This window comes from Chanodichthys erythropterus, chromosome 12, assembly GCF_024489055.1.
Source record: "Chanodichthys erythropterus isolate Z2021 chromosome 12, ASM2448905v1, whole genome shotgun sequence".
In the NCBI taxonomy this organism is placed as follows: Eukaryota; Metazoa; Chordata; class Actinopteri; order Cypriniformes; family Xenocyprididae; genus Chanodichthys; species Chanodichthys erythropterus.
Window position 1 is genome coordinate 39,162,353 of NC_090232.1, and position 13,789 is coordinate 39,176,141.

General features: G+C 35.7%; 1 protein-coding gene across 1 annotated transcript in view; it reads left to right on the plus strand.

Annotated features, from left to right (window-relative positions):
* The window catches only part of cfap58 (cilia and flagella associated protein 58), a 144,443-nt gene that overhangs the window by 20,776 nt on the left and 109,878 nt on the right, over positions 1–13,789 (plus strand). Inside the window, exons 8-9 of the mRNA XM_067404945.1 lie at positions 1,171–1,253; positions 6,342–6,533. Coding sequence (XP_067261046.1) covers positions 1,171–1,253; positions 6,342–6,533 — 275 coding nt within the window. The remainder of the gene's footprint in view (positions 1–1,170; positions 1,254–6,341; positions 6,534–13,789) is intronic.

The window sequence follows — 13,789 nt, forward strand, 5'->3', positions numbered from 1 at the left end:
GTGCGTATCAAACTGCCAAAGTCACGGCCACCAGTGGTGAACCATTGAAATTTTGAAACATTATGACGTAACGAAGCCTCGTTTACTGAAATCACGTGACTTTGGCAGTTTGATACACGCTCCGAACCACTGACATAATCTGTGCTTTATTTTTATTTAATTTGCATAGTTTTGTTCTTTTTTTATTTTAGGCGACCTGGTGATGTTGTTATCCACCTGTTTTAACACATGAGATGAATTTGTACCAAAATACAGTAGAATTTCTCTTTTGCATTAGCTATTAAATGATTAGTTGGTTTTTGATATTTGCATTTAGCATTTTTTCCCTGTGATCCTGTCAGAACATATTGTAAATATATCTAACATACTGTATCATACATTCTCTTTGAAATGACAGAACATCTCCAAATGGAGGAGAAAAAGTATGAGTGGAAGTTTCATGGAGCGACAAAAACAAAATGTGCACTTAATTTGTCTTAGTGTCCTTGATCCCATCTGCGCAGTTTGACAAATGATCAGACTTCAATCAAGCCAGTAATTTATAAAGAAATCCACATATTAGTGAAAGTCTCCAGGCTCTGATTGGACGGTTCGGATGGAGGGTGTTTGATGCTTGATGGATGGAGCCATAGCCCTGTTGTCATCTTAATCGGGGTTTCCACGGTGATGGATGTTGTCATCTTAATCAGGGTTAGCTGGGTGATTGATGAGATGGGCTGTGACAGCGGGGTCAGTGAGCTGGCTGTCCGAAGAGCGGAGGAGGCGGGGTCATTCGAGGATAGAACACGGAATGGCCATTTCACATGACAGCGCAGCCCTACATCGTCCACTCATGCAAGCCTGCTCACTGACGGCCAAGACACGGCACCGTTCCATTCTCCCGTTTCGCTCATTCTCACTCTTTCCTTTTTTCTATCTTTGCATGTCCCAGTTCTCTTTTCTACCTCCTCCTGCCTGCAGCCGTATAATGGGCTTCTTGAATTGTGTAATTATTTTACGTTGGTCCTTCACAGACTGTGGAAAGTGCTTCTGAAAACAACCCTATTAGCGAAAAGCCTTTCAAAAAGAAAAGTAACAATTAGTGCTATATCCCGCTGGCTTTGAAAGAAGAACTAAAAAAAAAAAAAAAAAAAAAAAAAATAATAAGTGCCTTTTTTCTGTTTTTCTTAGAAATGGAGGCCTCAAAAAATCAGATGGAAATGGACAAGAAGGCTATAGATGAACTGGTGCGGGAGAAGGCCATCCTGAATAAGGTGTGTGTGGACATGTGTTTCTAATTTACTTCTAGCAAAATGACCTCACAACAATATTAAAACATAATGAAACCACCTGTAAGGAAAACATTAGTTTTTTACAATTGCTAATAAGCATTTACCAATATTTAAAGTACGTTTTCTAAACTCTTTTAACACAGCAATACACCTACATCACACAATTAGCCAAATAGTTAAATTTCTGCCCCAAAGCAACATAGCAACATGCTATCTAAAAGTGAATAAGTCATTACATTATAAGTGTACAGTAGAAAAAAAGAAGAAGAAAGTAACAGAATTGCTCAGGGCAGCTACTGGTCAAATGGGTCCCGTATGCAGAACTTAAGTTGCCACCTGCGTTGAAATCTCTTGGGTAGAGAGTGCCCCCATTGAGGGTGGGATGGTGTCCCCTTGGTAGTTAGTGCCCTGTGCAGACCACTGCATTTTTCCACAAGATTTACATGAAGCTTTTACTGAAATGAAAACATGAAACTGCTGCCATTGATCAACAACAAATCCAACATACATGGCCTTCGGTTATTATGGAAACTTTTTTCCGCCACAGAATAAAGTGCCACGTACTGTACACACTGCAGCTAAATTCGGTTGTCAGTTCACCTTTTAGTACTTAATCCCTTTTTGTACACATCGTTCAGTAAAATACAGGTAGTGACAACCGCATTTACAGAAATTCTGTGCAGTGTGTACAGAACTGAACTGAACAACTAGTTTTTAATGGCGTTTTTAAAGTTTATCGGAGATCTCTCTTCTGTATATGCGGTGAATCACAGGGAAAGCAACACGAGCCTTGACTCATTCGTGTTGCCAGATCTTGCTGAAAAAAAAAAAAAAAACAGCCAACAAGAACAAGCCCATAATAAACCGAAATAAATCCAAATGCTTTATGCTGAAAATAAGAAAATAACCAAAATATCACGACCCGTGTTTGCTCACGTTCTCCATAAAGCCAATAGCTGTATGAGCCGAGTTTACAGTTTTTTATAATCGCTAGGACACATTTCTCAATACTTGGGTCCCTTTTTCAAAACTCTTCACATAGTGAGCAAAACAGAAATCTATGTGGGCTACGCTGTGGATCATTTATTATTGCTTTGGCACAAAATGCATTCAATAACTACATCTTTTAAATTACATGAAATCTTTTCTCATTTCGACACAACCTACACGCCAATTTGCACATGCTTACATACTGTTTTTTTAAAAAAAAAAACTGTTACACTTAAGTTCAAAACAATAACATAATACAAAACTGAATAAGACAGAAATTTGCTACATTTCTACAGTAATATAGATATGAAATATATTCTGAATCTAAAAAATCAAATACTATCAAAACAATTAGATGAAACTATTAAAAATGAAACTGATAGACTGATGAAATTGATAATAAAATTAAGTGAATTATTAAATAAATGAGTAAATAAACAAGCAAACTTAAACTTTTTTGCTTAAAATTTCTGCGAATTTGCTGATGCAGGTACAAATGTCGCCCATGATGCTAACTGATGTTAGTGTTTGTAGGTCGATGTTTTATGAGTGACATTTTTTTTTTTCAAACTTTATTTCAGACTCATAAAAAGTCCATAAAAGAAAGCAATACAAACAAACAATAACAATACAACAAAACAATACAATAACAATTAGGAACCATATAAGCACTTTCTCCAGTGTCTCCAGAGCTTGGAGCTAAATCTGAAAATAACCAAAATAACCTGAGTGCTCAGCTCAGGCATTGTTAAAACATTTATAATATCATTTTGTGAGAGCTCAAGGCGCTTCATGAATGTATACACAAATTCCGAATCACCGCACTTAGGGTGGGAACATTATTTTGAACAAATAACAAACTGGCACTTATCCATCGAGGGACCTTCAATAACATGCAAAGCGCATCATTATATGCAACCTGCAACTTCCTAAATTTACTTTTACTGAAACTGAACCACAAATGGGCAGTGTAAAGCGGGGTGCAGTAAGCTTTAAACAGACACACTTTTACCTTATTTGAACACATGTGAAATTTGCGTGCCAGCATATTTGCTTGTGCACACAATTTACAATACTGTCTCTGAATGTCATCATCGTCACTTAGGTCACTCCTGATAATGTGACCAAGATATTTGACTTTTTCCACAACAGCAAACTCCTCTTCAAAGAGGTAGAACACAGGAAACACAGACTTAAGGTTCTCTTTTGTTCTTACAACCATTACTACACTCTTCTTAGAGTTAAACTCGATGTCATATTGTTCTCCATAATCCGAACAGACTCTCAGCAACTGCTGCAGTCCTGCAGAGTAAGGAGACATGATGACCCTTGAAGGGACCCAAGGGTCCCAAGGGTCAAGGGACCCTTGTCCCTTGACAAAATGTGTTTGCTTGGTGAAAACCTTTGCTAGTGTACTGGAAGAATTCTGGAAGAAGTGTTTTGGTAGATTTAGTGCATTTTGAATGTGAAGTTAACCTCTGTGCCAAGATGAAAGTTGGTTAGGAGAACTGTGTGAAGAGTTTTGAAAAAGTGAACTAAGTATTGAGAAATGTGTCCTAGCGATTGTAAAAAACTGTAAACAAGCCCAAAAACTCTTAAAATGAGTGATCATGGCAACATAGAAAGAGCACTTTGTGTGAAACAGGCTGTACAAGCATAAACAAAACATCACGTCTCCGTCGACTGTGTTGTAGTTAAATTGCTGAAAATAACGAGTGTTTTGTCACTATAATATTACTTCGGTCACAATAACAAACATGCAAGATGCCAGAACATTGCTATGGTTTCCAAGCTGTCAATCATAGCAGTTTTGAGAGTGAGTAGTGTTCTGTACACACATGCAATGATAATTTAGGGGATTTACTCCCACATTTTATAGTGTGTACATGGCAAAAAGCATAAAAGGTAATTGTGACTTTTTATCTCACAATTCTAATTTTTTTCCTTGCAATTGTGAGTTTACATCTCACAATTCTGACTTTTTTTCTCAGAATTGTGAGATATGAACTATAAATTGAGAGGAAAAAAGTCACAATTACCTTTTTTATTTTCTATGCATGGCATAAATAAGCTTTCATAGGTGTAAGGGGGAAAACCATAGAAATGCACAATTCAGCACACATTCTTACTCCTCTCCCATACCTCTTCTTCTCCCTTGTCCTGATTCAACTACTCCTTTATCTATTCCTCTCCCTCACCCAGACATTATTTTTTTTTCTCTCTCTCTGCTCCTCTGTGTTGTTCTGCATCCACACTGAACAAAACCAATTCAGTCATATTTTACTGTATGTAATGAAAATAACTTCAATGTTATGCCTCCAACTGAGATTGGAATCTGCTATTTCTCAATATTTCAGTGATCTGCTAATTAAAAATACTTATCAGTTGTTTCAGTATTTGTTATATATATATGAACACATATATATTTTAGTACTTTTGAGCTTTTGTTGTTGCAAAAGTAGAGGTTTTATATACTGTATTTAAAGACTGGAACATTAGATCTTCATTTGATATTCATTTTAAGCATTTGTAAATAAGATGAGAAAGATCCATATTTTTAATAAAAAAAAGCTTTTATGAAAAGAAAATTGAAGCATTTTAGTAACGTGTTAATTGACTGAATAATGTGTAAAAATGAATTGTGTTGATGGTATGGCCACATCAGACGGATGTTGTGCTAATTGTGTTTAGAGTTTTGAAAATGTGACTACAGATTGGACAAAAGTATGTTAGCAATTGAAAAGAACAGTATCTGACAAAACAATGTTTTTCAACACCTGTCAGTGGAATTTAAATATATATTTTTCAATTTTAAAGAGGACCTATTATGCTTTTTTACACATTCAACTTTCTTTAGTGAGTAATGTTGCTGTTTAAGCATGAAAAAGGTCTGCAAAGTTACAATGTCAAAAAAGTCACTCCAGATGGAGTTATTCTCTATATAGGTTTGCACTGTTTCTAAACTCCCTGAAATGCCTCAATTGTTTTCTTCTGAGAAGGAACACGTCACAATATTCCTCATTTAAATAATTCATATGTAAAAAAAAAAAAAAAAGGGGACGAGGCCTGGGTAGCGTTTCCCAAAAGCATCGTAAGCCTAAGTTGATCGTAGCTCCATTGGTTTCAATGGAGCTACGATCAACTTAAGCTTACGATGCTTTTGGGAAACGCAGCCCAAGTTGAGTCATGTTAGTAGTGTGTTGAAACTTGGTAAGGGGCATGACATTTCCGAAACATGCTTGAAGCAGTTGTCCAGTCACAATACACTGGTCCAGCTGACCAATCAGAGCACATTGCGCTTTTCAGATGGAGGGGCTTCATAGAGACTGAATAGAGAGGAACTGAACAGAGCGTTACTGACAGACTAGGAAAAGAGGTGCTGCAACAATGTCAAATATGTACAAAATAATGTATTTTTTTAACATTCTAGTAGACCCCAAAAACAAAAGCAAGCTGAAATCACGTTCAGTGGGGAGGATGTCTCTCTTGAATGAGATCGCGTTCTCTCAGCAAGCTTTGTTGAGGAGGGGGAGGGGGCATGAGATCAACACATGACGCCGGGCCTAAGTTTTGGATGTGCTTTGGATCACCTGAAACAAATCTTAATACCAGGTTAGCTTTTAGACGAGTCTTTGAGGTTTATTTTTTCATCCTTAGGGCTAATTTTCTTCAGCAGTTCTGCAGTTTCATAGTTCTCATAGTTTCCCCACGCTGTTATGATGCACAGATGGATTTCAAAAAACAAGAGAAGGTGCATGATGTTTCTGCTGATGTGCTGAATATTGCATTGCTATTGTGCGTATGAAAATAACAGGATATTCATATTTAATTGCACAGGAGACAATCTGTCTCACAAATACACACACTGTGGCATACAAACATAGCTTTTGATATCAGCTTACCTTGGAGAATTGCTTCTTTGATCTATTGAACAGTAAAACATCACAGAGAAAAATCATCCTATTCTCAAGCTTGGTTTTTACATCTATTTTCTGAAAATCTTGAGTCACTCTTGCTAAGTATATTTACAAAGTGATCTTTTGTGTAACCTCTTGCGTCTGTATGTGCGTATTTTCCCAGAATATGATCAAGGCGGCGAATGAAACAGACAAACAGCAGACCATTGTTAAGCTACAGGAACAGTCAAAGAAGACGCTGGAACAGGAGATTTTAAACTACAGGGATGAAGCCCAGAAACAGCGAAAGATTATCTACCAGCTGGAGAAAGAGAGGGATCGCTACATAAATGAGGCCAGCGAGCTCACCAAGAAGGTATAGCTTGTGCACACACACACATCATCACCATCATACATCATACGTGACATGTTTGAATATGAAATTGTGGCTAGCAAGCGAAAACAAATGGTAGCGTTAATTCATGGCTTGTCCTAAAAAAAGGAAAATGGAAAAAAATTAAGACGATGTGTGTGGAGCAAGTGGTGGTTTGTTGTCGCACTAATTTTGTCATCAGGTTCTGCGCTCCTATTGTTTTTTTTATTTAATGATCATCGTAGGAGAAGTCACACTGCAGGATTGTCATTGTGCCTCAAACCTCTGACATTGGCAGAATTTCACTGGAGTTGATCGCATTGGTCATTAATTGGCTGTCAGTGAACTTGTCAAACTAGCGATCAAAGACTACAGATTTTGGCCTCGGATCAGAAGAATCATTTAGGATTTGGAAAATTTGTCAAAAAAATTGCCAAATTGTGGCCAAAGTTGTACATTGTGCACCCTGATTTAGTCATTGCTCATTGAGGGATTGAGAATATCAACTTGAAGTTAATTTTGATTAGTTAATTTTTTAACCACATTTTTTTTTTTTTTTTAATCAAAACATAATGGAATGATTTTAAGTCATAAATTACTCCCCCTAGTGTTCTAATGCCATATGCCCTTCTTCCTTTTATGGAACACAAAAGGAGATTTTTTTTTAAAATGTCCTGCTTTATGCTTGTCCATATATTGGCAGTGAATAGTGACCAGCATCAAGCTTTTTTAAAAAAGACACAAGTATCACAGAATAATCCTATGCAACACTTGCTGTATATTATTATTATATATGGGTGTTTTCGAAAACCGAAATTGAATGTATTATTTAATAAAATTCTTTACTTTGGTCATTGGTCTTTTCTGCACGGCTGCATGACGTGTGCGTTCATGAGACTGTATTAGCGCTGCAGTTTACACTCGCACAGAAAAAACAAAGAAATCGAGATTAACAAAAATACAACATGAAAAACAAAGCCTAGAAATCTCCCCCAAAAAATATCTGTGTACTTTCTTTGTATGACTCAGGTCATAATGACAGTTTACAGATGTGAAGTCGATAAATTCTTGTTAGGATGAACACAATGGATATATTCGCTTCAGAGAAGAAGTTACATGGATTGCATTTCATGTTGCATTTTTTTTTTGATCTTTTTTAATCTTCAAGGGCAAATGGCATTACAACAACACCAGGGTGAGTAAATGAGGACTTAATTTTCATTTTAGGATGAACTATCCCTTTAAGTGGGACAAACCACTCAATAATAAAACATGATGTTACTTCCTGAAGAATAATAAAGATGAAATCTTAAAAAAAAATTACAAAAGAGGATAGAATATGAAAGTGAGAACATGGAAAAAAACTACAAAATGAAACTGAAATAGTGTTTTTTATAAAACATACTTCAATAATCTTTACTTTATTTACAACTTTAAAAAAAAAAAAAAAAAAAACATTGTTTATAGTGAAATATATGATTTGTGTCTTCAAAAAGTGTGAGTATAATATTTTATACATACAATGGGGATTGAATACTGCATAATAAGAATGAAACAATTATTTGATTTCAGAGTTAAAGCCCCTTACAACTGAAAGCCTATCATCAAAAATGTTTAAAAATATAAGGCCAGAAACACACTTTATGTAAATATGTGGATGGAAATACTTCACCAGTGCACTGCACAGCCATACGTACATACAGTACTTCTAAACCTCAAGGGAGGAATGGAGTAACCTTCAAACGTGTGTGCTTTTAAATAAGATGTAAACAGGTAGCTAGCTATAAACATTTTGATAGTTTAACTAGCTTGTACTTGCTCAGCAAGAGTCTCTAAAACTATGGAAATAGAACATCAACTGTAGAAGCTATAGTGTCCCTTGTGGCAGTAACAAAAATGTAACACGTAATTGCACTGAGATTTGAATTGAATTTGAACCCATTTCAAAAACATGACACATGAAATCTACCCTTGCATAGCTTAAAGTGTTTACATTCATACTTGCATAGAGTATGTTTCAGGCCTAAGAGTGAAAAAAAAAAAAAAAAATTAATCCCTGCACATTTCTTTTTCTTTCTGTCTGTTTTACTTTCTAAGAGTTGTTGAGAGTTGAGAGTCTCTTGTTTTTCTCTTGTAATCCCTGAAGGCATTTTTTCATGCTGTAGCACTTCAGTGTTCTTGTGCGAGTTGTCTTACTGATGATTTTATAATACTGTTGCTATCGCAACAGTGCATTTGCGTGTGTGCCGCTCTCTACACACTTCAAGGCAGTGACGTTTAGGTACTTATAAGCATACTTGTTTATAATGTGCTAATATCAAGTCGAGTCAAGAGTGCAATGAATAAGATAATTAGATAACAGTTCTAATTAGGACTGATCTTCAACCTGTTTTTACTTATATGGCCATTAATAAAGCTTCAAATACCCAAAAATGACATTCTGTTATCATTTACTGTACATTTTTAGAAGAAAAGGTTCTATAGAGAATCTTAAAGGGTTATATCAAGTGCTTCATATAGGCAATGTACACGCTGCAGCTAAATTTGGTAGTTAGTTCACCTTTTAGTGTTTAATCCTATTCTGTACACACACTGTTTAGTGACAACCGCATTTTACAAATACAAAGTTCTGTCATGAAACTCTAGATGGCACAGGCTGATAGGTCCTTAACTCAATCTGCTTGCAATCACATCATTCTCTATAGGGCAGAGATGATTGGTTCCTGCTGTATCAGTAGCCAATGAGTTTGCTGCTCAACTTTCAAATACTTGGCCAGCATTTGCTGTAGCAGTTTGCAGCACGCTTTCAGAAACTTTCTTACCTTCCCCAGCTCCACTTGTATAGATCTGCTATGGGTCTATATTGTACAGCAGCAGTATGTGATAGCGTGTCGGGTTTTGTATTGGCAGTTGAGAATCCCGTACTTGCTCTGCAGCAACAGCAGCACCAATAACAGCAGCAGCAGTGCAGTAGATTTATTTCGCCAAGACCAAACATATCAACATTGTCATACCCATTACCATGCCAAACACTCAGACAGTTGTCATGACAGAACTGAATTAACTCCCAAGAAATGCAGGTAGTGACAACTGCATTTACAAAAATTCTACACAGTGTGTACAGAACTGAACTGAACAACTAGTTGTTAATTACATATTTAAAAGCACATCAGAGATGTGTCTCTCTTCTGTATGTGTGCGGAAGAAAATGACAGGGAAAGAGTTACAAGCCTTGACTCATTTGTGTTGCCAAATGTTCCTAGAAAACAACAACAACAACAACAACAAAAAAACAAAACAAAAACAAGAACAAGCCCATAATAAACAGAGATAAATCCAAATGCTTTAGGTTGAAAACAAGACCAAAATATGGTGACCCGCACCTGCCTACTTTATTTACTCAATAAAACTAGATCACTTCGATGTGTAAAGCTCAAACAACATGCCCAAAAATGCTTATAATAAGCGGACAAGGCAACATTTCAAGTGCGCGCTCTGCGAAGCAGCCTTACAGAGAAGCAAAACACAATGCCTCTGTTGACGGTATTTTAGTTAAAATTATTAGAACGATAGTTTAGGGGATTCACTGCCAGGGCTCCAGACTAACTTTTTTTTTTACAAGGAGTACTGTAGGCCCTTACTGGAAATTTTAGGAGCACAAGCAGAACATTTAAGGGCACACCTTAAGTTGACCTGCAGCGCAGTTATTCACATTTTCCCCCATTTTGACTGTATTACTGACAAATGCCTTGGTAAGAAATAGACTTAACTTACAAAAATTACAATGTGCAGTTTTATTTTAAATTTGCAAGGCTCCAGATTAGCATTTGAGGGCAGCATTATCATTCATAATGTCTAAATAATAATTCAAAAGCAAAGCGATTGAAAATATATATTATATTTATATTATATTATATTTATATAACCACCTACTGGTTACAATGGTAATTTAATGTATTTTTAAATAAGTTTTTATTTTTAAATAAGTGTGAGTTTTTCCATATGTTGAAACTTTTAGTTTTGGGGCATCATTAACTATGCACCGATTCAGCGCGTGGCACCTTTAAATCTTGCGCTCCCTAATACTGCCTGCCCTTGTGTAATGCCTTGAACATGGGCTGGCATATGCAAATATTGAGGGCATACATATTAATGATCCCGACTTGGAGATTCGCCTGTTTTTCGAAGGTCTTTTAAACAAATGAAATTTATGGGGTTTTTTGCCTGTTTTTCAGAGGTCTTTTAAACAAATGAGATACAATGGAGTTTGAAACTCAATGTATGTCTTTTCCATGTACTGAACTCTTGTTATTCAACTATGCCAAGGTAAATTCAACTTTTGATTCTAGGGCACCTTTAAGACATTTCTTGTTATATAGAACCATTTTGGCATTAAGGATTAATTATATAGAACCCTACCAAACCTTTTATGATTAACATAATTACTATATGCTGTCAATGGAGAGAAAAGACCCTCTTATTGTGTTCTGTGGAAGAAAGACAGTCATACAGGTTTGGAAATACATCAGGGTGAGTAAATGATCACACAATTATTATTTTAGTGTGAACTATTCTTGTAAATCAACTCTGCAGTCTGCTTCATTATCTTGGCATGACCTTTTATAAGAGATCTTATAAATGAGAAAATTACAGTTTGGTTAATGTGTCACCTGCTATTCTTAGTTAATGCATCTTTCATTTAATTAGAAATGTGCCTGTAGAAATGCATTAGATGAAGAAAGAGGCATTTTAAAATGATTGATTGATTGATTGATTGATAAATAGTGCCACATAAGACATTTAATTTGCTGTTTGAAAGTTAACAAGTTATTCTTTTTAAATTAAATGTTCTTATGATTAAAACTAACAGCTGATTTTTTTCCAAATCAGAAAGCGGTGGTGTTAATTATAATTACAGACTATGATGTGATGTGGTCATTAAATACCTTTGTGCTAAAAAATCTGTCTTTTTTGGTGTTGACACACCCTCTAGCATCCTGGCATTTGCCCTGACATTTGTTTTCTCAGGTTTTATGTTGGGTAAGTGCACTGCACCATGAACAGCAGGATTCAGGTTTACATTCTGCTCCAGGCACATCCTCTAACTCTCTTTCTGTCTCAGACAGATAAGACTAGATATAATATATTCCATATAATACTGTTCCTGTTTCTGTGTAAACTAGGTGCATCAAGTGCCTTTGAAGATCTACACCATAAAATGTTGCCAGGATTTTGCAAAATTTAACAGTGTTTCTTGCAATGTATATAAAAATGTTTTTCCTAGGCTTTTGTAGTTAGTACTCCGCCTGCACACGCACACACACACACACACACACACACACACACACACACACACACACACACACACACACACACACACACACACACACACACACACACACACACACACACACACACACACACACACACACACACACACACACATGTTTGTTTTTGTGAATTGTGGGGACTTTCCATAGACTTCAATGCATTTTACACTGAACAAACTGTACATTCTATCCCCCTACCCTGCCCCTACCCCTAAACCTAACCCTCACAGGAAACTGTGCAAACTTTTACTTTTTCACAAAAACTCATTCTATATGATTTATAAACCCATTCACATTGTGGGGACCGCTGGCTGGTCCCCACGATGTAGGTGAACTCAGGTTTATATTACATCATGGGGACATTTGGTCCCCACAATGTAATATAAACAAAAGCACACACACACACACACACACACACACACACACACACACACACACACACACACACACACACACACACACACACACTATATACATTTACATATCGAGTCAACTCACATTTATTTGTATAAAAGTAGCTTATTTGTATAAAAGTAGCTTCAAAGAAATAAACAAAATGACAAATGAAAAAAGTGTTATTCAGCTCAATTTAGTTGATTCAATTCAGTTCAATGACAGTGTTGATGTTACAAAGTCCATCAATTATGAAACAAATTCGATGCAGCTAAAGCAGAGGATAAAAGTATCATTATTCAGCTCAAGTCAGTTCAATGTTGTTCAGTTTAGTTCAATAAGAGTGTCAATGTTGCAGAGTTCAAACATTATGAAATGAGTTAAATTCAGCTATAAAGCAGCTCTACAGAAGACACTAGTGTTGTTATTCAGCTAAATTTAGTTCAATGCTGATTATGTTCAGTTCAGTGACACTTTTAATGTTTCAAAGTTCATCAATTATGAAAAAAAAATTGATGCAGCATTAAAGCAGCACTACAGAAGATCTATCATTAGTCAGCTCAAGATAGTTCAATGTTAAATTCAACTTCAACTACGAAAAGAAAATATATTTCCCTATATATGAACGATCAAGATATTAAATGATTTAACAGTATATTACACACATACATAGAGAAATATATAATGTAGTATATTTCGTATATTTTATAATTATTTATAATTATAATTTATAATAATTATATATAAATAATTATATATAATAATTATATAAATTATAATAATTATTTATAATTATTTATGTTTCATCTTATGATCATTAATTATGAAACATACCTGTCAACACTTCCATTTTTCCTGGGAGTCTCCCATATTTCACACCCATCTCCCGACCCCTCCCTTTTTGTTATTTCTCCCAGGAAAGTCACCCATTTTGTATGGCCCAAACCTTGTTATATGAATAATCTCATCAATATGTTATTTTAAGGTTGTCCAGTTGCCAGGTCTTGTATGTAACACAATCGGCACATCATAGAAATTTCAACCCATTTGTGACCTCAACCTGAACCTGGCAACCTACAACCCAGTTGCACTGTTGATATCTGTGCAGGTAGTAGACACAGGAAGTTGAATCAAGCATCACTGGTAGAAATGAGAGGACTCAGTGGTGCTCCGGTGAAAAAAAAAAAAAAAAACTAAATGTACATGTAAATTTAACAACAGCTGGATGGAAGAATTTAATTTCATAACTCGAAGACAATGCCCACGCCTTTTGCAAAGTGTGTCACACGGATTTTTATATCGGACACGGTGGGAAAAATTATCACAACAGCACAATCGCGCAGCAAAGGCACAGAAGGGCACACCGGCCATTTCGACCTTCAGTGTAATGTTAAATACTTGAAACACTTGTCTTTTTACATGTTCCACAGTTACATGCACAACAGTTTTTAACTGTTTATATAATAAATTTGTAATTATAATTAATAAGTCACGTTATTATCATAATACCCCCATGTTATGTTCAGCTATAAAGCA